A 21944-nucleotide genomic window follows, 5' to 3' on the forward strand; every position below is an offset into this window, starting at 1 on the left:
CACAGACATGTGAATAACAGAAATGTGTCCCTGAATGAAGGGAGGCTCAAAATCAAAAGTACCAGTCAGTATCTGGTGTGGCCACCAGCTGCTTGAAGTACTGCAGTGCATCTCCTCCTCATGGACTGGACCAGATTTGTCCTATTGCGGACAGTCTGAGCACTGATGGAGGGATTGTGTGTTCCTGGTGTGACTCGGGCAGTTGTTGTGGCCATCCTGTACCTGTCATGCAGGTGTGATATTCGGATGTGCCAATCCTGTGCAGGTGTTGTTACACGTGGTCTTCCACTGTAATTGTCTTCCACAATTTATTGCCCTGGCCACATCAGCAGTCCTCATGCCTCCCTGCAGCATGCCTAATGCACATTCACGCAGATTAGCAGGGACCCTGGGCATCTTTCTTTGGGTGTTTTTCACAGTCGGTAGACAAGTCTCTTTAGTGTCCTGCGTTTTTAGAACTGTGACCTTAAATGCCTACTCTCTGTAAGATGTTAAGGTCTTAACGACCATTCCACAGGTGCATGTTAATTAATTGATTATGGTTCATTGAACATGCATGGAAAACATTGTTTAAACCCTTTACAATGAAGATCTGTAAAGGGTTTAAACAACCCTTTACAAAGTTATAACATTATTGTTGAAATACACAGTCCTGAAAAAGGGATTTTTTTGTTGTTGCTGAGTTTAGTTCCATGCACGATAGCCTGTCTACCTATTAATGTAGCAAGCCTACAATGTAAACGAACTGGAGCTGTTGCCCAGTCTGGTTGACCAATGGAGATATATTTTGTTCTGGGTTTATTTTCAAGCATTTTAGACGAAGAGTCGTTCGGGATCCAAATGAGACGGTTGTTTCAGGTGAACCACACAGGATACCACTGTCAGCCACAGGGGCCGGCAGACCGAAAAGACTCGGAATGGTCGTTATACACAGAATCCATGCTTCTATACTCTGCTCTCTCAACTGCGTGACGTACGTCATCAATTTGGGCACCAGTCATGTCCGCATAGGGCTAAACAAATATATTCAGCACGTTGATCTTGCGTTTGTTTTGTTATTAGCCAGCCAACAATATTAAAAAAGTAAGACAGAATGACAGGAAAAACAGCGAAAGACCTTTTGCAGATGGACCTGTATGGTCTACTAGAGATTAAAGGCACAGCGACAGCGAAAGAGGTAAGTGTGGAGCTTGTTCGCTAATTTTGGCTAACTAGTCCAATCGATTTGCTGCAAACGTTGACAGCTTGCATAGTTTAGACATAGGTTATTAAGTAGTTAGTTGTTTTGAAATGGGTAATTACATGATGGAATAACTATGTAACCATATATACACTGTACTTGCAAACGAAACCAGTAGTAAAGTGGATAACCAAGCTAGCTCTCATCCCCTAAAACACGGCATTTCACCCGAGCGCGAAGCCTTACGTCGTACGTCACACGGAGTGCAGAGTGCATGATCCACCTTCCATGCGCGTTCTCTTAGCAAATATTGCTCACAGGAGCTGAGTAACATAAGATATGTAAAAATTTTATGTAATCAAGCTGTCAAGCACACCATATATAATTTTGTGCTTTCCAGCTTATTTAGATTGAAAACGTTTCAGGAAAATTACAGTGTTATGGATGTGATATTTTCACACAAAGGTACTTTCTCATCACATAAAATACGTATTAGGGATACAATATACATTAAAATGTTCATTTTCTAGAAACATATAGAGGATGTGTAGATGCACAGGCATTTTTGGTGAACGGAAACAACGACAAAAGGCTAGGAATCTTACATTCTTGGCGAAAAATATTGGGTGCATGCAAAAACGACAATTATGAGAAAAATAAAATTTTCGTGTTTACTTTTGAGAGGAAACTCTACTTTTACAGATCTGACATTCTTCGTTATGGGTGTGACGTTTAGCAAAATAATGTTTCATGAAGATTGTATTAACTGAATTTCCTCATAATACTATGTTGTCATCTCAAAACTAATTTTACATCTAAGAACCAAGAAATTGGCACAAATATGCAATATGTTTTTTCATGCTCATGTTGACCTTACTGCGGAATTGCCCTTTACGACTTTGAAGTTGGGATAGCAATGCCGTGTCAAACAATGTTGGTTTAGTCACTCAAGCATTGACGGTTCAAGGAATACGGTTTTAGGATTAATTAATAAAGATTATAGTAATTACTCATATAGTATCATTTGGAATAGCCTAAGCATGTGAAACCAAGTTGGTTTGTGCGCTCATGAAATGGGTCTCCTGATTGGCTGTGTAGAGGGGCGGTGCCAGAAATGGTAATATAAATTCATAATCGTTTGTTCATGCTCCGAGGGATTTTCAATGTATGAGATCGTTTTATACGATCTTTTCCCTAATCTAGTGTTTTTTAAAGCTCCTATATGCTCATGGTCGAGAGAAGGAACCTATACATAAACGATTGAATGTATCATGCAATCATGTGAATAATAAAATTAACTTGGTATCTGGTTCGTTTTTAAATCTGTATAATAATGGCCACTAAGTGGCGTCATAGTACCATTTAAAAATGTGTTAGTCAACGCAGTCGTGTCAGTGACATTTTTGATTCACAAAAATAATCATCCATCTAGTATTTCTGCGGGTGTAGTATGTTAAATTAATCTCGTAGCAGGTTTGGCACTGGCTTGATTGGATGTCATCTTGAAAGTTAATGTTGCAAACATGAGACTGTGGCTCTAGATTGATTGTTTCAGTTCCCAACAGTTCTTCAGCTTTTGTTTCAGTTCAAGAAGGACGCCAACATGAGCATGAACAATTAAAGTTTGAATTTCTCAAAGGAACCAGATTCCCGATTAGCCCAATTCCCAATTTAAAAATATTTAAGATAAAAAAAAACATTTCGCCTTACCCAAATGGTCATTAAAATAAAGTTAATCTAAAATAAAAAGTCTAATCACTTAGTTAAAGCACTTACAAATACAATCAAACAGCAGTGTTTACTGTATGTTTTTGGTTAAATTAAAAAAAGGTGACTAATGGAGAATATTAGAATATTGAGGTTAGTTACGGTTAAGTTTAGGGTTAGGATTAGCTAAAGTATAATTTTTTTAAGGGCAGTCAATTTTGGTATCCCTGTTTAGATAATTAAGTAAATGTGTGTGTAGCTTAGTAACAGGGTGATTAGTTAATTTAACCGTCAAATTTTCTGGGATTAAAATATGATAATTGGTAGCATGAAATGGCATTTCTCATAGTTGGAAGCATGAAATGGTGGCTGAGGTCCAAGACAATCCTTGGCCTTTCTGTGGCACAGGGTGGAGTAAAGTTAATGAAGCAGCATTTCTCAAACCCAGGTTCCTGGATTTGTGTCAGTCCGTGGAACGCATTGCCTGCCAGTCTGTGACATGTCCCTCATGAAATAGTCCCCCTGATTGCATTCATGCTTCCTTCATAGAACCATTTTTATGCAAGTATGCACCTATGTTCGCAATTTGAGTGCTTTCTGTTTCACTCACAGTGTGTTTACACATAATGAGTGCTTTCTGAATTTAACTTTAGCTTCCAAGCTGTAATTCCAATTCCAAGCTGCAATTGGTCTGTACGCTGCTAGCAATACTCGGCCCTCATTCAGGGGGGTTGCGGTTGGTGGGTGTCCCTTTGGTTGATGCCTGGCAATGTGGGTGGATTGATTTCCTGCTTGTTGGGCCCTGTCCGGGACCTCCCCCGGGTAGGGCCACAGTGTCACCGGACCCTCCCCGTCTCAGTTCCAAGGTGTTACGCTGCTATATTATTGTGCTGGGGGATATGAGGAATGCACTACTAACTTTTCTCAGTCTCCTCCAGTTTAAAATTTTAGGAGGAGATGAGGTCCTGGTCCACACCTGCGGATTACCTGGTTTGGGGGGCCCGTTGCTGTCCCTGTCCTTGTCCACCTGGTCATACTTCTGACCTTGTCTAAAATCAAATAGACTCTGGATTTAGCCCAGAGAAATGTATTTATTATTCCAATTGGACTCTTAATATCTCACCCGGCACGGCCAGAAGAGGACTGGTCACCCCTCTGAGCCTGGGTCCTCTCTAGGTTTCTTCCTAAAATTCGACCTTCTTAGGGAGTTCTTCCTAGCCACTGAAATTCAACACTACTGTTGTTTGCTCCTTGGGGTTTAAGGCCGGGTGTCTCTGTAAAGCACTTTGTGACAACTGCTGTTGTAAAAAGGGCTTTATAAATAAATTTGATTGATTGATTAGCATTTTATTCAGATTTTCATTACACATGCAGTTACTGTACCTATAATAGTTACAAAATGTTATTAGCATTTCATTCAGATTTTCATTCCACATGCAATTACTGTACCGATAATAGTTACAAAATGTAACTATGTAAATACACAATAATTAGGGCAACTTACTATGACTGGCATCCATAAGGACGGGTATAGGTTACATTCATTGCATTTTATGCCACATTTTTGTAGAAAATGGTCTATAGTTCTAAAACTAGCATTGATCCCACCCTGAAACTTTTGTGTTCCCATAAAGTATACTATGTTGACAGATATATTGAAACATTTTCAAAGACGGTGTGCATATTTGTTTTTCATTGATTTTATTCCTAAATTAATGTAAAAACAAATGCTAACCAAGTTTCAGAACAAGCGGTAAGATTTAATGACACATCTTTGAGGTGCCTATTGGTTACATACAGTGGGGAGAACAAGTATTTGATACACTGCCGATTTTGCAGGTTTTCATACTTACAAAGCATGTAGAGGTCTCACATTTTTATCATAGGTACACTTCAACTGTGAGAGACGGAATCTAAAACAAAAATCCAGAAAATCACGTTGTATGATTTTTAAATAATTAATTAGCATTTTATTGCATGACATATGTATTGAATTTTGTTGAAATTTCCCAAATCTGTGTCTTTCTGTGTCCTAGTTTCATATGGAATCACTCATTATGTTCAGACATGGGTATTGGATTTAGTCTTGTAAGGGTTTCTCTTGTCCTGTTTTTCCTGCCTAGAGCCATTCTCCATGGGTGATTCACCAACATGTCCCCAAATCAAGTCATATTTGCAACCACCTCCTCCTCTAGCTCCCAAAATGTTAGGCTTGAAAAAAAATAAAGAAATTACTGCCAAATTGAGGGAAGAACTTAATTTCTTAAGTGGATATCAAAGACTAATTTGCCCCAGAGGAATATGCTATGGAAGTTTGTGGTTGTGGCTTGGACAGAAAAGAGCCTCTGAAATGGGTAGCCAAATTCTGGGAGTTCCTCTGATGGTCAAGAAAGATAGTGAACTGTAATGCATACACCAGGGAGGGTATGTGTACCGGAAAGCCTTGATACCTTGATAAGAGGTGCAAATATAATGCAAAAGAGCCAAAACAATAGCGTCCATTACTTGGTTCCAAACATAAAAAAACAACAAAATGCATAATCTAAATAAAAATGAACATTTTGGAATGTTTACGATCTGTGATGTTTTGGCTTACAGGAGTCTCAGGTGTCTCGGTAGTCTCAGTAGTCTCAGTAGTCTCAGTAGTCTAAGTAGTCTCAGGAGTCTCAGGTGTCTCGGTAGTCTCGGTAGTCTCAGTAGTCTCAGTAGTCTCAGTAGTCTAAGTAGTCTAAGTAGTCTCAGGTGTCTCGGTAGTCTCGGTAGTCTCGGTAGTCTCGGTAGTCTCAGTAGTCTCAGTAGTCTCAGTAGTCTCAGTAGTCTCAGGTGTCTCAGGTGTCTCAGGTGTCTCAGGTGAGGTCTCAAGATTATTTTGTAGATTGAGCAGCAATATACCACGTTACTTGAATCCTTGTGCAGCATAGGCTACTTGTTCATTTTGTGTTTCATGGATGTTCCTTGCACATTTGCTGGTGATACAAAACGCTTACTTGATGCACTGCCTAATAGAATTAAGTGCTTTTAAGGTTGCCAACTATGTCAGCTAATTTAAAGGGGTGCTGTGCAGAATCCTGCCTCTAAAACATAAGTCTTCCCTTACCAAATGAGACTGGTATAGTACTAGCTAGTCCAGAGTTATTTAGGGTTGGAATGATATTACTGCTAGTGTCTAAAGCGAGTATAAGGAGATTGCAATTCCTTGTAAACTGATAGACACAGTTTAAATGGGGAATAATTGGCATTTGTTTAAAACCAATTCAGTTAAATTAATTCTCTACCTTATTTGCTACATATATATCCCAGCATTGTATAATGTACAATTTAAAAAAGGGAATGTGTATTTATTATATTATTTTACAGGACAAGGTGATGTTTGTCAACATATTTATATCAATTCACTCTACAAAAATATTTGTGCAGAATTTTGAACTTTGATATGATTGCAGAGAAAATACATGATTCTCCATACTTGTTTTTTTACCACGGCAAAAAGGTTTATGACAACAATAATGTATTTCCTTTAAATAAAAAATTAGGCCTACAATTATGGATAATGTATACATTTTTTTGGAACAGTCAAAAACATATTCTATAATTAACAAATACGTGGGCCTTTGATAGGATTGAATGGAGCAAAATGATTAAAGTGGAGCAAGACTACTTTTAAAGTTTTTCTCCACACTGCCCTCCTATTGTTATTTGTAGACTAGCGCATATTATTGTGATATATTAGTAGTTAAGGTGTAAAACTCACCACTTTTTCTGTCCTTGCCAAGGTTTTACAATTTTGTGACGTTTGAAATTATTAAGGTAGTTAAACTAAATTTCTGCCAGGTTATTAGTACAACTTACCTGGTAAAATAACAAAAATAAAATAATAATTGCACACAATCTGCTTTGGGAAAATGTGAAGCTTATTGGAGCAGATTTTGAGTGATGAAATTAAGAGACCACTGCAAATTTAACGCTTCTGTTCCTCACTCCAAACTTTCCTTTTCAACCTTTTTGGAAAGGAAAGAAAAAGGTGCAGTGGTCTCTTAATTTTTTCCAGAGCTGTATATGCTCACAGACCAGCAGGTCAGACAAGAGCATAGGAGCAGGGAAGGGAGGGGGCAGGGGGGACATGTCCCACCCAATGTTAGAAGCAGATAAATTGGATTTCAGTGAATATGATTACTATAATATTAAAAACTACTACCCAGGATCCAATTTGCACCACACCTTCTAAAAACATTTAAAAGGGGAGCAATCCCAAACATTTTCACGTTCTTCCTGTAGACCCCTCACGTCCCCACACCAAGCCCACCCAGTAGCCAATATAATGTAATTTCTTTGTTTGACCAGTAGTATGGATGTGCGGTTGGAAGCATTTCTTTATACATTCCCTGTGAATCTGTTTATTATTTTTATTTTTTATATATTTTTTAAGACCCTTGACACCTGATTTTAACAAGTTATGAGCACTAGATGGTGCCAACTCTCCCTTTTATCCACTTAGTGGTTACAAAGACATCCAATACAAGTTCACCATTACTGTTAAGATTCTGTTGTCCGCAGCTTAAGTACTTTCCAGATAGATGAATGGGCACAGGGGTTTTCCACTCCAACTGTGGAAATAGGATTATTCTTTGAATTGTTATAGAGGACTTTAAAGCAATTAAGTCATTTGCAGAGAAGAACAGGACATGGAATGTTTGTCCTGTTCTCAAAAAGCATCAAAGGTGCAAAAAACCTCTGTGACACAGATTATGCCTGCATTAAGTTTTACTTGGTTGTTTGAAGTTATTCATTAAGGTTATTTTCCTGGCCAAACTGAAATATCTTATGTGACAAAAACAAGGGTTGAGATCTATTGACTGCCCAGGCCATAGCTTATAATTCTCATCATTTTCATACTTATCAAACCATTCAGTGCAACCCCGGACACAAAAATGAACCTTCTTTCAAAGTCACTGTGATACTTTCCTCCTGCCATCTTGATCCAAAATGAAGGTCAATTAGGCCTGCTCAGCATTATTCATTCATGCAACAGAGCATGATAGGATGTTAATTGCTTAGTTGTATCAAACAGCACCTGTATGGAAGCATCTAAATTCGTCCTCCACTCATTTGTTTAGGTTTTTCTTTTAATTTGTCACCTGATATGTGTATATGTATATTTGTGTTTGTTTGTACTTTACAGTCAACAATGGGCTTCTGAATCCCCTTTTATGATTTTTTTTACAGCAGGTATTTGGCTAATTTCTTTAGATCAATAGATATTCTTGTGGGTGTCATTGAGTCTAAAGGTTGTATTTCTTAGTTTGTACCTCCAATCCTTTGGTCTGGGCATTTGTTTTAGAAAATAGCCCCTTATGACAGAACAAATTCTTATGTGTCTAAGGCTGTGAAATTGGTATGAAAAAAAAGTGACTGCAGCATTTTCCCCAGGCTTTTTGAAACGAGTACATCAATACCTTGCTTAGGCCAGTTTACAAGTTTGAAGGAAACCGTAAACTAAAACTGATGTTGCTATCACAAACACACAGGGCACATCCAACTTCAGGGCATTCATGTAAATTAGAAGGGGGGCATTCTTCACACCTTCCTTTCTTCACATGTCATCAGCAGCAGCAGCACCATCTAGTGGTTAGAACTTCTTAAATCCAGTTTGGATAATGGACAATGCAAATATCAACTTAAATTGCCAGTTTCTCTGAACATGGGAAATAACCATAAACACATTTGCAGATGATAATACATCACAAAGGCTGAACAGTTCTTCCTGTCACAGCTTCATAAAACCTTTAAAATAGAGATGACTGACAATCTGTAGAGGCAGTGGGGTGGGCTTAGTGTGGGGGGTTTGTGGCCGGCATTTGACCGCTACTCACTCAGTTGTCAGAACGTACCTAATGAAACGTTTGCTACTATATAAGTTGAAAATTACGTAAATCCTATAAATACAAATGGCCTATTTTGGTGCGGTTAGTTAACTCAATATTTTTTTCACATCCGTTTTGCTGACACCTATATCAACTCAGCCGACCCTTGGCAGGCCCCATTCACACTAATTATACCACTGACCTAAAGAATTGTTCTCGTCAGGCATGTTATGCCCGCTCAGTGTGCATTTTGGAAATAGAACCAGAATTACATCTTTCCACACACACACACACACACACTCAGCATCCACGCTACACCCCGTCCTTGGTTGTTGTTTTACGGCTGTCAGTATTTTTAGTCTTTCCCTCCTACTCTCTGGCATTGCGTGCTTTAACTCCTGCTGAAAATTTGCCATGAATGCCAGGTCATTGTAATTGAGGATGGCCTCATGGCAGAGAAGGCATCTAATCAGCCACCCATGTGGGTCCAGTTGGGGCCCTGCTGCGGCTGTGCTGTGGCTCTGCAGGGGCCAGTTGTCAGCTCTAATATGCACCACAGACTGGGGTAATGAATACAAGATGTGGGTATGCAGTAAAGACTGGCAGGCCAGCGGGTGGCCGAGAGAGCGCCTGATTTCAGGCACCAACCATTAAGCTACTCTACTGTGTGTCTGATGGTATTGGAGGGAATGGGGGATGGGATGTATTTCGACCTAAATGCCTCATTAGTCTTATGGTTCACTGGATCCTCTAAGAGACCTTTCTCTTATAATTGATTTAAGATATCCAGCACCGGAAAAAACTGTCATGAGCTACACACTTGTAATTGCCACAGTAATTGACCCTCCTCTATACTCAAGAGGACCGGTCACTCAACCTTTCTACTCTCCTTTAGCACTGAATTGGCTAACTCTGAAGTTGGACTTTGGCTCTACCTCAATTAGGGCTTGCGTGTTACAGCATTGATGGGAACAATCATGTATTATTTAACTAAATTTAGGGCTGGGGGAGTAGTATTCCCATGCCAGCAGTAGATGAGAGAGAGACGGGGCACTGGACTCTGGCTTCGCCTCTCTGGGCCCAGCTCAACATTATGAAATCCACAGTAAGTCGTCCCCATGGGGGTAGATTTCTGGAGTGCTTGCACGCATTCACCAAATGGGCTGTTATTAACACAGTAGGGATCTCTTCCTCTTGACAAACTTATGAAGTACGCTATTTAAGTTGAGGACATGGCCTGACCTCCTTAACTGACCAGGTGTTTTGTCTTGGGCAGTGGCATTGCTGTGTAACTCAGGAGCTACTCATGTCACTCTGCTCACTGCCAAGATGGGCATATTCTGATGTGATGGCCAGACAGCTCTGGGAAAACATTATGGAATGAGGAATTATAAAGCAGAAGATCAGACATTTGCAGAGAGGTTGCTAAAAGGTTGAAGGAAGCCTTGCTACTTGAAATTCTGTTGTAACCCCCTGCTCCCAAACATCCACACCAACTTTCCAAATCAGGTCCAGGTCAAGACAAGGCTACTTTAGCCCAAGTCTGTCTCATCGCAGATAGTTAAAATGTATTTTGTAACAGCCAGGCAACAGTCTGTCTGCAGTGTATGTTCTGGCATCTCCCAAAGATACAATATGCAAAACAGACACACAAGGAGACTTTGCATATGCCAGAGTAGATGGAGTCCAGTCCAAAGTTCCAGATGGGAAAAACAGAACTCTGATCTATCCAGTTCCAATAGACAGGGTATTATTGATTGTCAGCAAGGGAGGAAGGAGGTGGATCAGATGAAATGGAGGTGAAAGCATGCAGAATGCTGGCAGGGTTGATTAGGACATGGGTATTCCACTGGGGATAGAGGAGTGGTTAGAAAAATCTGTACTCCGTGTCTCTTCTGAGAGTTGCTGTCTCAATGGGCCCGGTTTCCTCTGGAGGAGTAGACATTGCCTAATGAAAAACACGTTGTCATTAACTCGCCCAGAAGTACCCAAGAAATGTGGTTAACATTCCAGAGAACAACTTTGAGTAAAAAAGAGAAGAGGACTAAAACCTCACGTTAGATTACAGTGCTCCATCCAAAGTATTGTTTTTTTTCCTGGGTTGATTGCTCATATTTTCGATAGTTTTGGCTTGAGACCCAAGATATTAATGGCTGACTTCCAATTTAGTGATGGACAATGGCACAGTGTTTGCGTGTTATTGTAACTTTTGTTCTGGCACCACAGTGAAGATCATCCAAAACGTCTGCCACCAACCCGGTCCGCATTTATCCTACTTGAAAAAGCTTTGTCAGCGTTAACTAGACAGCAGTCAAGTCAATCTTTATTCAAAGTGTGTTAACACATTTACAGAGAAGGATGGTTGCAGATTTAGATTGGACTCAAAAACTGAACACATTTTCACCCTCTGTAGTTCCATATCAAACCATTACAACACCCTTTCCAAAACAGTTGGGACACTGTACAATGCAGTTAAAAATTTAATGCAATGATGTGCAAATCATTTATCCCTGTATTTAATTGTAATTAGTACAAAGACAACATATGAAATGTTAAAACTGAGCAATGTTATTGTTTTTGGAAAAATACATGCCCATTTGAAAATGTATTGGAAATAAGCAAGGCCTTCCCTCAAAAATACTTTGTCTGGATGGCAAGATATGTTGCTTTAAAACCTGTATATATTGTTCGGCATTAATGGTGCCTTCACTGATGCGCAGGTTGACATGCCATATGCACTAACGCACCCCCATACCATCACGGATGCTGGACATCCATGATTCCCAAAAAATAACAAATATTTGTCAGACCACAGGACAGTTTTCCACTTTGCCTCAGACCATCTTAAATGAGCTTGGGCCCAGAGAAGGCGGCTGTGGTTCTGGATCTGGTTTAAATATGGTTTCTTCTTTGCATGGTCGAGTTTAAACGTGCATTTTTGGGGTGCAGCGACGTACTGTGTTCTCAGACAATGGTTTTCGGAAGTGTTCCTGTAGTGGAAATGTCCACTACAGAATTATGTCTGTTTTTAATGCAGTGGCCCTGATCTTCGGGCCTAAAGGTCCGAAGATCAGGGCCATCCAATATTGGATTTTGGTCTTGTCCCTTGCATACAGAGATTTCTCCAGATTCTCTGAATCTTTTAATTATATTATGTACTGTAGATTATGATATCCCCAAAATCTTTGCAGTTTTATGTTAAGAAATTGTATTCTTAAATCGTAGCACTATTTGCCCATGCAGTCTTTCACAGAGTGGTGAACCCCTCCCCATCCTCACTTGTGACAGACCCATCTTGAATTATCTTTTAATAACCAGTCATGTTACAGATCTGTTGCCAATTGACCTAATTAGTTGTACGATATTGCACCAGGTATAGTTTATAAGCATCACACAACTTTTTCAGTGTTTTGTTGCCTCTGTCTTTTTTGAAACGTGTTTTTGAAATGTGTTGCTGGCATCAAATTCAAAGTGGACTAATATTGTTCAAGAAACACTAAAATGTCTCTGTTTCAATATTTGATATTTTGTCTTTGCACTATTTTTTCTATTGAATATAGGTTTTTATTTACATTGAACACAGTTTGCCAACTTTTTTGGTAACAGGATTGTACTGTTTTTAGCTCCTGAGGGCATCACATTTATACACATTTAACTTTTGGTGCTGGTGATTTCATAAAAAATTATAATTAGTGTTGAGATTCAGCATACAGTGATTTGGAATGTTCAGGAAAAACAAACCTAAAGGCTTTCGGCTAAGATGCACAAAATGAAGAACTAACTGAATGCATGTACCAAAATGTTTGGCTACTCTAGGGCCAGTCAAAGATGACACCAAAGTGGTCTGGGGAGTTGAGGTTAAAGGAACCTTTGATTTTGTCTTCTGTTCATTTAATCCATAGTTGCCAGTGGTTAGGTTATTGGAAACGGGTTAACGTAAATTATCAGATGTTCGAAGAAACACCTGGGAGCCATACAAATGGTGACAAGAAGAAAAACAGTCTGGAAAGGTTCTCAGTTGCATCACAACTGCATCCCATTGTGTGCATTACATTAATAAGAAAAAATAAATGGACTAATGTATTCGTAGGCTCCTCTCTTTTATTGGATTAGTGGCATCACAAACATTTCTGTAGTTTTTGTAACTTTCGAGATTATTTGGTAACACGAAGGGTAATGTTTTCTTATGCTTGGAACACCAGAGATGAGCAATTTCTAGTTTTAATATAGTGGACTGGGACAAAACAATGCTTATTACTAATGTTCTGAGTAATGAACTGACATAAGACCATCATACTAAATCAGTCAATAAAATCAGTCCATACTCTCTTACTGATTTCCTTCTCTCTTTCCCCTGTAGATCAAGAAGGCCTACCGACAGAAAGCGTTGACATGCCATCCAGACAAGAACCCTGACAACCCAAAAGCAGGTGAGTTAAAGGTCACAGCACAGGTTTAGTTCTCTTCACTTCGCATATAGTCTTCTGCATCTGTAGCGGAGAAAATGTGAAAACCACCACCACCGGGCACGTTTTTGTCCCTCGTGAAGAGAACAGTGTGGGCTGGAATGGATATTCATGTCCTTGTTGCTGAAGCTGACAGCTGTCATAAGCCAAAACACTACATATCTCCTGTACTAAAACCTCCCACTAACACCTCTAGGGTCTGACCCCTGTGACTCTGCCAGACAGGCCAGCCACAGCCTCTAACTGAGTAACCGGAGCAGACTCTTCCCAGCAGTCCTGCGGCCATGTGGGACTGGCCCCAGCCAGACAGCACGATCAGTGTTTCTCCTGCTAGATCCCACGGCGGCCCGTCGCCAACAAACATGTCAACAATCAGTTTAGGAAATTTCAATTTAATTCTGTGTCAGGACCTAATTTTTTTTAAATAAAAGGCACCGTGAGGCATGTTTTCAAGTGAGGTTTATGCGGTTGCTGGATGCCTCTGATTATTTCTGATTAAGTCAAAAATGGGAAACAAGGGGGTAATAGGGGGCTTAGTGGAATTAAATGGCCAAGTTTCCCAGAAGTGAAATGGAGAAGTTTAGGAGTATGTTGTCTCACATTACATGTTCTGATGGCCAGAGCTCTAAAATACCGGATATGGTTTGAGCCCTAAAACAGAGATGGCTAGATTCCTAAAACACTGGCTAGAGCCCTAAAACAATGCAGATGGTTAGAGCCCTAAAAGACTGCAGATGACTGGAGCCCTAAAACATACGAGATGGCTAGAGCCCTAAAAGACTGCAGATAATTAGAGCCCTAAACCATATGAGATGGCTAGAGCCGTAAACACTGGAGGTGACTAGAGCCCTAAAAAGCAGGAGATGTCTTGAGCACTGAAACACAGGAGATGGCTGGAGCACTAAAACACAGGATGTGGCTAGAGCACAAAACACTGGAGTTGGCTAGAGCACAAAAACACTGGAGGTGGCTAGAGCACAAAAACACTGGAGGTGGCTAGAGCACAAAAACACTGGAGGTGGCTAGAGCACTAAAACACTGGAGATGTTTAGAGCCCTAAAACTAGCCAAAAGGTGTTGTTCCGGTGATGTGGGGGCACAGCCCATACCGAGCCCCATATGCAATCCTGTGCTGTGACAGTCAATGTGGCACTGCAGAATGCTATGTCTCAGTCTGCTCTATTCCATGTGTGTATGTAAACTGACCCATGCACTTGCAGTACTCGAAAGCCTGCTGTTACCCCCTGCTTTCCTCAGAGGGAGTAACACTAGAGGCCTGTTAGATAGAAAACAAAAAAATCCCATAAGTGAGTAATTAAACTGAAGCAGTGAAGTGTGCTAGTGGGACCGGTTATGGGCTGGGGGTTTATGTTTCCAGGGCTGGTGTTGGGGTGTTGAGGGGGATAGTGACCTGGGGGTTTGCGTGGTACCTGTGATTGCTCCTGAGGCCCCTTAGGGCACCCTAATGGGACACGGCCTGAGAGGCCAGGTGGGTTTATGTGGGAAAAGTGTATATAGATCATTAGAGGAAACGGGGTTCTTGAGACTCCAGGCACCTTTTAACGCAGGAAATGTCTCCATTTATGTCAGCTCCGGGTCCCACATTGGCATGGAGACGTCACCCAGGAGCGAACACACGCCTGGCTGTTTCTCAACCCCATCTCGTTTCCATCCCCTCCTCCACACGCAGCACACAGTCCCCCTGTCTCCCTCTACCCTCCTCTCACCTCCCATTGCGTGTTAGCAGCTCACTAAAGTATCATTACCATGCGCTGTTAACCCATGTTCCCGTCGGTTGTTGTTTTTAAAGCTGACGTTCTACACATTTACAATGGGCCCCCTCCACCACCGTCTTACCTTCCAGTCCTCCCTGCCCGTCTGAGTGGGAATATGAGATTGTGTATGTTTTACTGTATGTACAACACAGCCATTATTCACTCTAAAATATGACGTGTTTCTTCCCCCAGCCGAGCTCTTCCACCAGCTGTCCCAAGCCCTGGAGGTGCTCACTGATGCGGCTGCCAGGGTGAGACATGTGACCTCTGTCTGGCTGATACACCCATGCCGGCCATCCACACGTCTGTGCAGCATTTCATCGCATCAAACTGTCCTCCTCTCTTGTGTCTTAGGCTGCTTACGATAAGATCTGCGCTGCCAAAAAACAAGCAGAGGAGAGGAACAACAAGCTAGATGCTAAGAGGAAGAAGATCAAGCTAGGTGAGCTCTTAGACCTGACCTTACTAGAACTAATAAAGCACTTCCCTCAATAATGCAAAACTGGCAGTCGTGTGTGTGTGACAAATTGGTCCCCACTAGGACAAAGTCAATTTCTGCCTTGTGGGTTAGGTATATAGTAACACATACATGTGGGAATAGTGTTGGTATTAGTCTGCTGCATGTGAGACCTGGGTTTTAATCCTGCTGGAAGTTTAGCCCGGAGATACTGTGGAGGGTCCAAACAGCCAGCATTGTCAGGGTTTGGGGGTTAAGTCATAGAATATCTAGATTAGCAGGGCCCTGCTCATAATCATGAATTGGATTAAATTAAATTGGGGATTAAAAAAGTTTATGTAAAAATAAAAGTTAAATTGAAGCACAGGTTATTGAGGTTAGAATAAAAATTAGGATTAAAAGATAGGGAACATGGATTTCTTGGTGTATGGTATGAGTGTGAGTGAAACAGCTCTGGTGGACATTCCTGCAGTCAGCGTGCCAATTGCACGCTCACTCAAAATTGCGACATCTGTGGCTTTGTGCTGTGTGATGGAACTGCACATTTTAGAGTGGCCTTTTATTGTGGCCAGCCTAAGGCACACCTGTGCAATAATCATGCTGTCTATTCAGCATCTTGATATGCCGAACATATTTGTGAACAATATTTGAGAGAAATAGGCCTTTTGTGTACATAGAGAAAGTCTTAGATCTTTGAGTTCAGCTCATGATGAATGAGCTTTATAATTTTGTTCAGTGTATTTTTCCATTATACACACTGTTGTCTTGGAGATTATTGATTAGCGTTCGCATTTAAATGTTTAGTTCAATAAACTACTGATGGGGTCGGCATACATTCCGAACAAAAGATTAAAGGTACTTTTGGAGGGAGGAAATAACATGATATTAGTTAGTGAATCTGTTGCTTGTAAAAATGTTATTGCATTTTCTGATTCATGTTGCATTTAGATTGGGTGAGCAAACCAACCCACTCGTCTTTTGTTCTTTTGAATGAAGGGTCCATCAGTACATCGTTACATCCCTTAGTTTGAGCATAGATTGGAGTTAGGGAAGTTTGGAGGTTGGCTGGCTGGGACAAAAGGGGACAGATGGAGTCAAAGAAAGTGGAAAAGGAAGAGAGAATGGTCAGGGAGGCCCCATCAGTGACAATAGAGATTTAAAAGGAAGAAGATATTATTGGATTGTTACAGTAGTCACTACATAAAAGTAAACCACTCATCAACTAAGAGATCGTAATGAACACACAGATCTTTCTTTTCTGGCAGTTGCACGTGTCTGTCTAGGACAGATGTCGTGTGATTGGATCCCCCCCCCCCCCACAACAACACGTTATCCAAAATCTGAGGCCTCACTGTCATAGAAGCGGCGTGATGTTTGGTAACCTCCTGTTTTCATGTGTATGAATTCACAGACTTGGAGGCCAGGGAGCGGCAGGCGGAGGCCCACAGCGCTGAGCAGTTCCAGAACACCAGAACACTGGAGGAGGAGGTAAGACAGATGGCGCTGCACAGCATCCTGTTCTCCTCTTCTCCTCTTCAGTGTCAGTCCCTCATGTACACACATGGACCTCTAGCCCTGAGGTGGCTCTAACCAAAAGTATTCTAGAGGACTCAGACTACTTATCTCTGCACTGCATGCCGTCAGGTCGAGAGCGTGGCTCTTCCTGTCACTGTTTTACTGTAGGACACCGCCATTTCTGTCCTCAGCCCTCACAATCCCTGAACAGCTCAGCCTTTTGTTGTGGTCTTATAATAACCCTCATGTTTTCTTTTGACACCGCTGATAGTGGATGTTGAGAGAAGGATACTCCTTGTTTTTAATCACTGTGTGATTTTTCATGTCAGATTGCCCGTCTGAGAGAGGAAGGCTCAAGGCAGCTGCAGGAGGAACAGAGGCTGATCAAGGAACAGATCCAGAGGGAGAGAGAGGCTCAGCTCCACCAAACGGGCACATCAAACTACTCATCTACAGGTTCCTACTCATTCACATCGGTCACTCGACACTGAACTGACTCTCATTACCCACAGAGTTTGGATTGAAATGTGCATTCAGCTACTTCCTCATTTAATGGTCGACTGCAGCAGCATGGGCAAAAGCCCGTCTGACCCTTGGTGAAACCAGTCTACCGAACCAGACAGCCAGGGCAGCTGATCGGCCAGATGTTACACAGTGGACTGCCTTTCTGGACAGAACAAAAATGCCATATTCTCCAACTTTGAACATTTTATGTTGCATAGAAACAGTAGTAATTGGAATATCAGTATAAAAGTCCTATTTTCATGTCTGTCAGCAGATACATAACCTGGCTTCATAATACAGAGATGACAGACACACATACAGCTACATCATCTGTTTGACATCATCTCTTAAAATCACATTTATGTTTGGGGAAATGGATGCTTGTTCTGGGCTGGCGCCATGAGAAACCATTAATGGTCTGAATGTCTAATAAAGGGAGGTGATAGGACTCTGGGTTGTGGATGATGATGAGGACTTATCCCATTGCAGCTACAGTACATACCAAGTCACGCAAGGCTAGCATGTCTTCACCAAAAGGCCCTTTCACGGTATTCAGCGGCAAGGCCTTCCTGGAAGTATGCGTTTACGGCCCCGGGGGCGCCCGGCAGGCCAGCGTGCCCGGGGCCGAGGCCAGCACACTACAGCAGGAAGATTAACAACCAAGAACTGATGATGCCAAAGAACTTATTCCTGTTTGTCTCCCAAAGAGTGGACAGGAGTATTTTGACTACTCTTACAGTTTCTTTCTCTCTGTATTTCTCTCTCCCCCAGACGCAGCGGTTGGAAGACATTCGAAGAGCAATGTGACCCCAAAATTAAAAGTAAGTTAAAATATTTATTTTACTGTCGGGTAGTGATTGTTGGCCTTGGATAAAGAGAGGAGGGGGAATTAGTCTCTCTACTGGTGTCCTCCCCTGACAAGGTTCTGGAGGGAGTTTAACCACAGTCTGAACCTCCAAAGTGTTTCATTTGTGTGGGTTAATGGAAACCAAGATATTAGTGATATAATGGACAGCACATACACTTCTTCAGAGCGTATGTTTCCTGTTCCTCTGTCTGTGTTCCTCTGTCTGTGTTCCTCTGTCTGTGTTCCTCTGTCTGTGTTCCTCTGTCTGTGTTCCTCTGTCTGCGTTCCTCTGTCTGCGTTCCTCTGTCTGCGTTCCTCTGTCTGCGTTCCTCTGTCTGCGTTCCTCTGTCTGCGTTCCTCTGTCTGCGTTCCTCTGTCTGCGTTCTGTTGGCCATTGTCAGGAAAGCTTTAACTATGTAAAAAGGGGGTTATTATATTTCCTCAGGAAACTGCTAAATCCCCTTCTATTAAAGGACACTGGGGACATTTGCTAATGTGTTTATATATTTAATCTTGTTAACATTTCTGATACCCATCAAGAGCAGTGTATCCCCCAAAGAATCACTCCTGAGTTTGTGTGTTCAGTTAGGAAAACAAACGTCAGCACTGGGTGTTGAGTCTTGATTCAGTATTAAACGTATCATGTTCACATACGGTGATATTATTCCATACATTGCTCTTCAGGCCCGTTGTATCTGATAGCTGGAAACAAGACGTAACTATTGGTCAGCTGTCAGTTATTCAGCTTTTGTTATGGAGCAATGTGACAACTATGTCTGTTCAACTATAACATTTAATCAGTATTGTTTCTGGCCTGGAGTACGTTCTTTTCCTCAGTACACAAATACGACAGGCTCAATTCAAAGTATGTTGTCAGTCATTTATCATTCAGTTCGAACAAGAAAAATACCCTGAGATTTTCCCTGAAAATGAATAATTTTCACTATTTTCAGATGTTATTTCAAGGTAGACCTAACTATAAAACTACTGGCGGACTTTAAATCTTTTTGTACTATTTCCATAAATTTCAGCAGTGCTGCCTTCTACAAACCATTCTTGTCCTGTCCAGTGTGGCAGATTCTTTGACATGAAAGTGAAATGTGACCCCATACGCTTCACTCTAAAGGCATGGTGTCTGTTTGGACATTGATGCAATATTTTAAAATTATTTGAGATATTTGATACTTCTTAGTAGGTGACGGTAAGCTATGAATTCCACCTTTTGCTTTAAGGACGTTGTTATATACAGTGGATATAAAAAGTCTACACACCCCTGTTAAAATGGCAGTTTTTTTTAATGTGAAAGATGAGACAAAGATAAATCATGTCAGATGTTTTTCCACCTGTAATGTGACCTATAACGTGAACAATTCAATTGAAAAACAAACGGAAATCTTGGAGTGAAAAATAAATAAGAAACTCACAATAGCTTATTTGCATAAGTGTGCACACCCTTAAACTAATAGTTTGTTGAAGCACCTTTTGATTTCATTACAGCACTCAGTCTTTTTGGTTAGGAGTTTATTAGCATGGCACATCTTAATGTGGCAATATTTGCCCACTCTTCTTTGCAAAAGCGCTCCAAATCTGTCAGATTGCGAGGACATCTCCTGTGCACAGTTCTCTTCAGATCATCCCACAGATGTTCAATTGGATTCAGGTCTGAGTTCTGGCTGGGCCATTCCAAAACGTCGTCTTCTGGTGAAGCCATGTTTTTGTGGATTTGGATGTGTTATTTGAGTCGTTGTCATGCTGAACTTCCTCTTCATCTTCAGCTTTCTAACAGACGCTTGAAGGTTTTGTGCCAGAATTGCCTGGTATTTGGAACTGTTCATAATTCCTTCCACCCTGACTAAGGCCCCGGTTCCAGCTGAAGAAAAACAGTCCCAAAGCATGATGCTACCACCACCATCCTTCACTGTGGGTATGGTGTTCTTTGGGTGATGTGCAATGTTGCCTTTGAGCCAAATATACCTTTTGGAATTATGGCCAAAAAGTTCAACCTTGGTTTCATCAGACCATAACACATTTTCGCACGTGCTTTTGGGAGACTTGATGTTTGTTTTTGCAAACTTCGGCTGGGCTTGGATGTTTTTCTTTGTAAGAAAAGGCTTCCGTCTTGCCACCCTACCCCATAGCCCATTCATATGAAGAATACGGGAGATTGTTGTCACATGTAGCACACAGCCAGTACTTGCCAGAAATTCCTGCAGTTCCTTAAATGTTGCTGTAGGCCTCTTGGAAGCCTCCCTGACCAGTTTTCTTCTCGTCTTTTCATCAATTTTGGAGGGACGTCCAGTTCTTGGTAATGTCTCTGTTGTGCCATATTTTCTCCATTTGATGATGACTGTCTTCACTGTGTTCCATAGTAAATCTAATGCTTTGGAAATTCTCCTGACTGATATCTTACAACAATGAAATCCCTCTAATTTTTTGGAAGCTCTCTGCGGACCATGGCTTTTGCTCTGAGATGCAACTAAGAAAATGTCAGGAAAAACAGCTGAACTTTATTTGTGATTAATCCGAGTCACTTTAAATGATAGCAGGTGTGTAAGGACTTCTATTTAACATGAGTTTGAATTTGATTGGTTAATTCTGAACACAGCCACATCCCCAGTTATAAGAGGGGGTGCACACTTGTGCAACCATTTTATTGTAAGGTGTTTATTTTTCATTTTTCCCCTATAATTGTGAATTGTTCACATTATAGGTCACATTAAAAGTGGAAAAGGTTCTGACATGATTATCTTTGTCTCATTCTTTTACATCACAAAAAAATTTCATTTTAACAGGGGTGTGTAGACTTAATATCCACTGTATACCCATTTTACTGTTCAGCGATTTTTAAGTAGGCAGGTATTTACAACCACACTTCCAAATAAGTGGTGACGCTATGTAAAATGCAATAAAAATTCTGTTGAAACTGAGAAATCCTATAGTTTTTGGAAAAATGTGAGTTTGGTGCCAGCAACATGTTTCAAAAAAGTTGGGACAGAGGCACTAAAAGACTAAATGGTCATCCAATACTGGTTTTCGACCGTTTTACATGATGGGCATTCTTAGTATTTTTGGTGAGCTGACTGAGTACATTTTCACCTCAATTGAAAATACTTGTTGTTTAAGCTTGAAATGCTGTCCAAAAGAGATTCGTTTTTAATGTGTAGACATTAAACTTCAGTTCTGATGTTCACATTGATTTATCAAAGTTTTATTATGTTTATGAAAAATGTGTCATTATGTTTTTATCTCATATTTATTTATGTATTATTTTTCTCAGTTGAAGTGGAAGTGTAAAAAAGATGATGACACCAATGGAGGCTACTCTCAAGACTTCATCTTTAGTCTGCTATCAAAGGTAAGTGGACTTACTGTATATCACCAAATATTATAACACAGATGAAATTCAAAAGGCCATTGCCTTCAAGTTGGCATACAGTTATTACTGAAAGCAACATTGTTTTTCCTCATTACATGTTTTAGAATGAGCTATGACTGTCTTATATGAAATATTCTTATTTGAGTGTGAAATATATCAGAAAAGACACTGTTACAGCCTATTTTATTGACCTGTATCTTTTCCCAAATCTCCTGTAATGTAACATGCCTGGTGTCCTGCTCACATTTGTGCTATGC

General features: G+C 40.8%; 1 protein-coding gene across 1 annotated transcript in view; it reads left to right on the plus strand.

Annotated features, from left to right (window-relative positions):
• Positions 1–890: 890 nt before the first annotated feature.
• Positions 891–21944, plus strand: part of dnajc17 (DnaJ (Hsp40) homolog, subfamily C, member 17) — a 49180-nt gene continuing 28126 nt past the window's right edge. Inside the window, exons 1-8 of the mRNA XM_010878962.5 lie at positions 891–1177; positions 13109–13178; positions 15181–15239; positions 15343–15430; positions 16857–16933; positions 17290–17416; positions 18236–18285; positions 21589–21666. Coding sequence (XP_010877264.1) covers positions 1094–1177; positions 13109–13178; positions 15181–15239; positions 15343–15430; positions 16857–16933; positions 17290–17416; positions 18236–18285; positions 21589–21666 — 633 coding nt within the window. The 5' untranslated portion in view covers positions 891–1093. The remainder of the gene's footprint in view (positions 1178–13108; positions 13179–15180; positions 15240–15342; positions 15431–16856; positions 16934–17289; positions 17417–18235; positions 18286–21588; positions 21667–21944) is intronic.

Source organism: Esox lucius, chromosome 15, assembly GCF_011004845.1.
Source record: "Esox lucius isolate fEsoLuc1 chromosome 15, fEsoLuc1.pri, whole genome shotgun sequence".
Taxonomy (NCBI): Eukaryota; Metazoa; Chordata; class Actinopteri; order Esociformes; family Esocidae; genus Esox; species Esox lucius.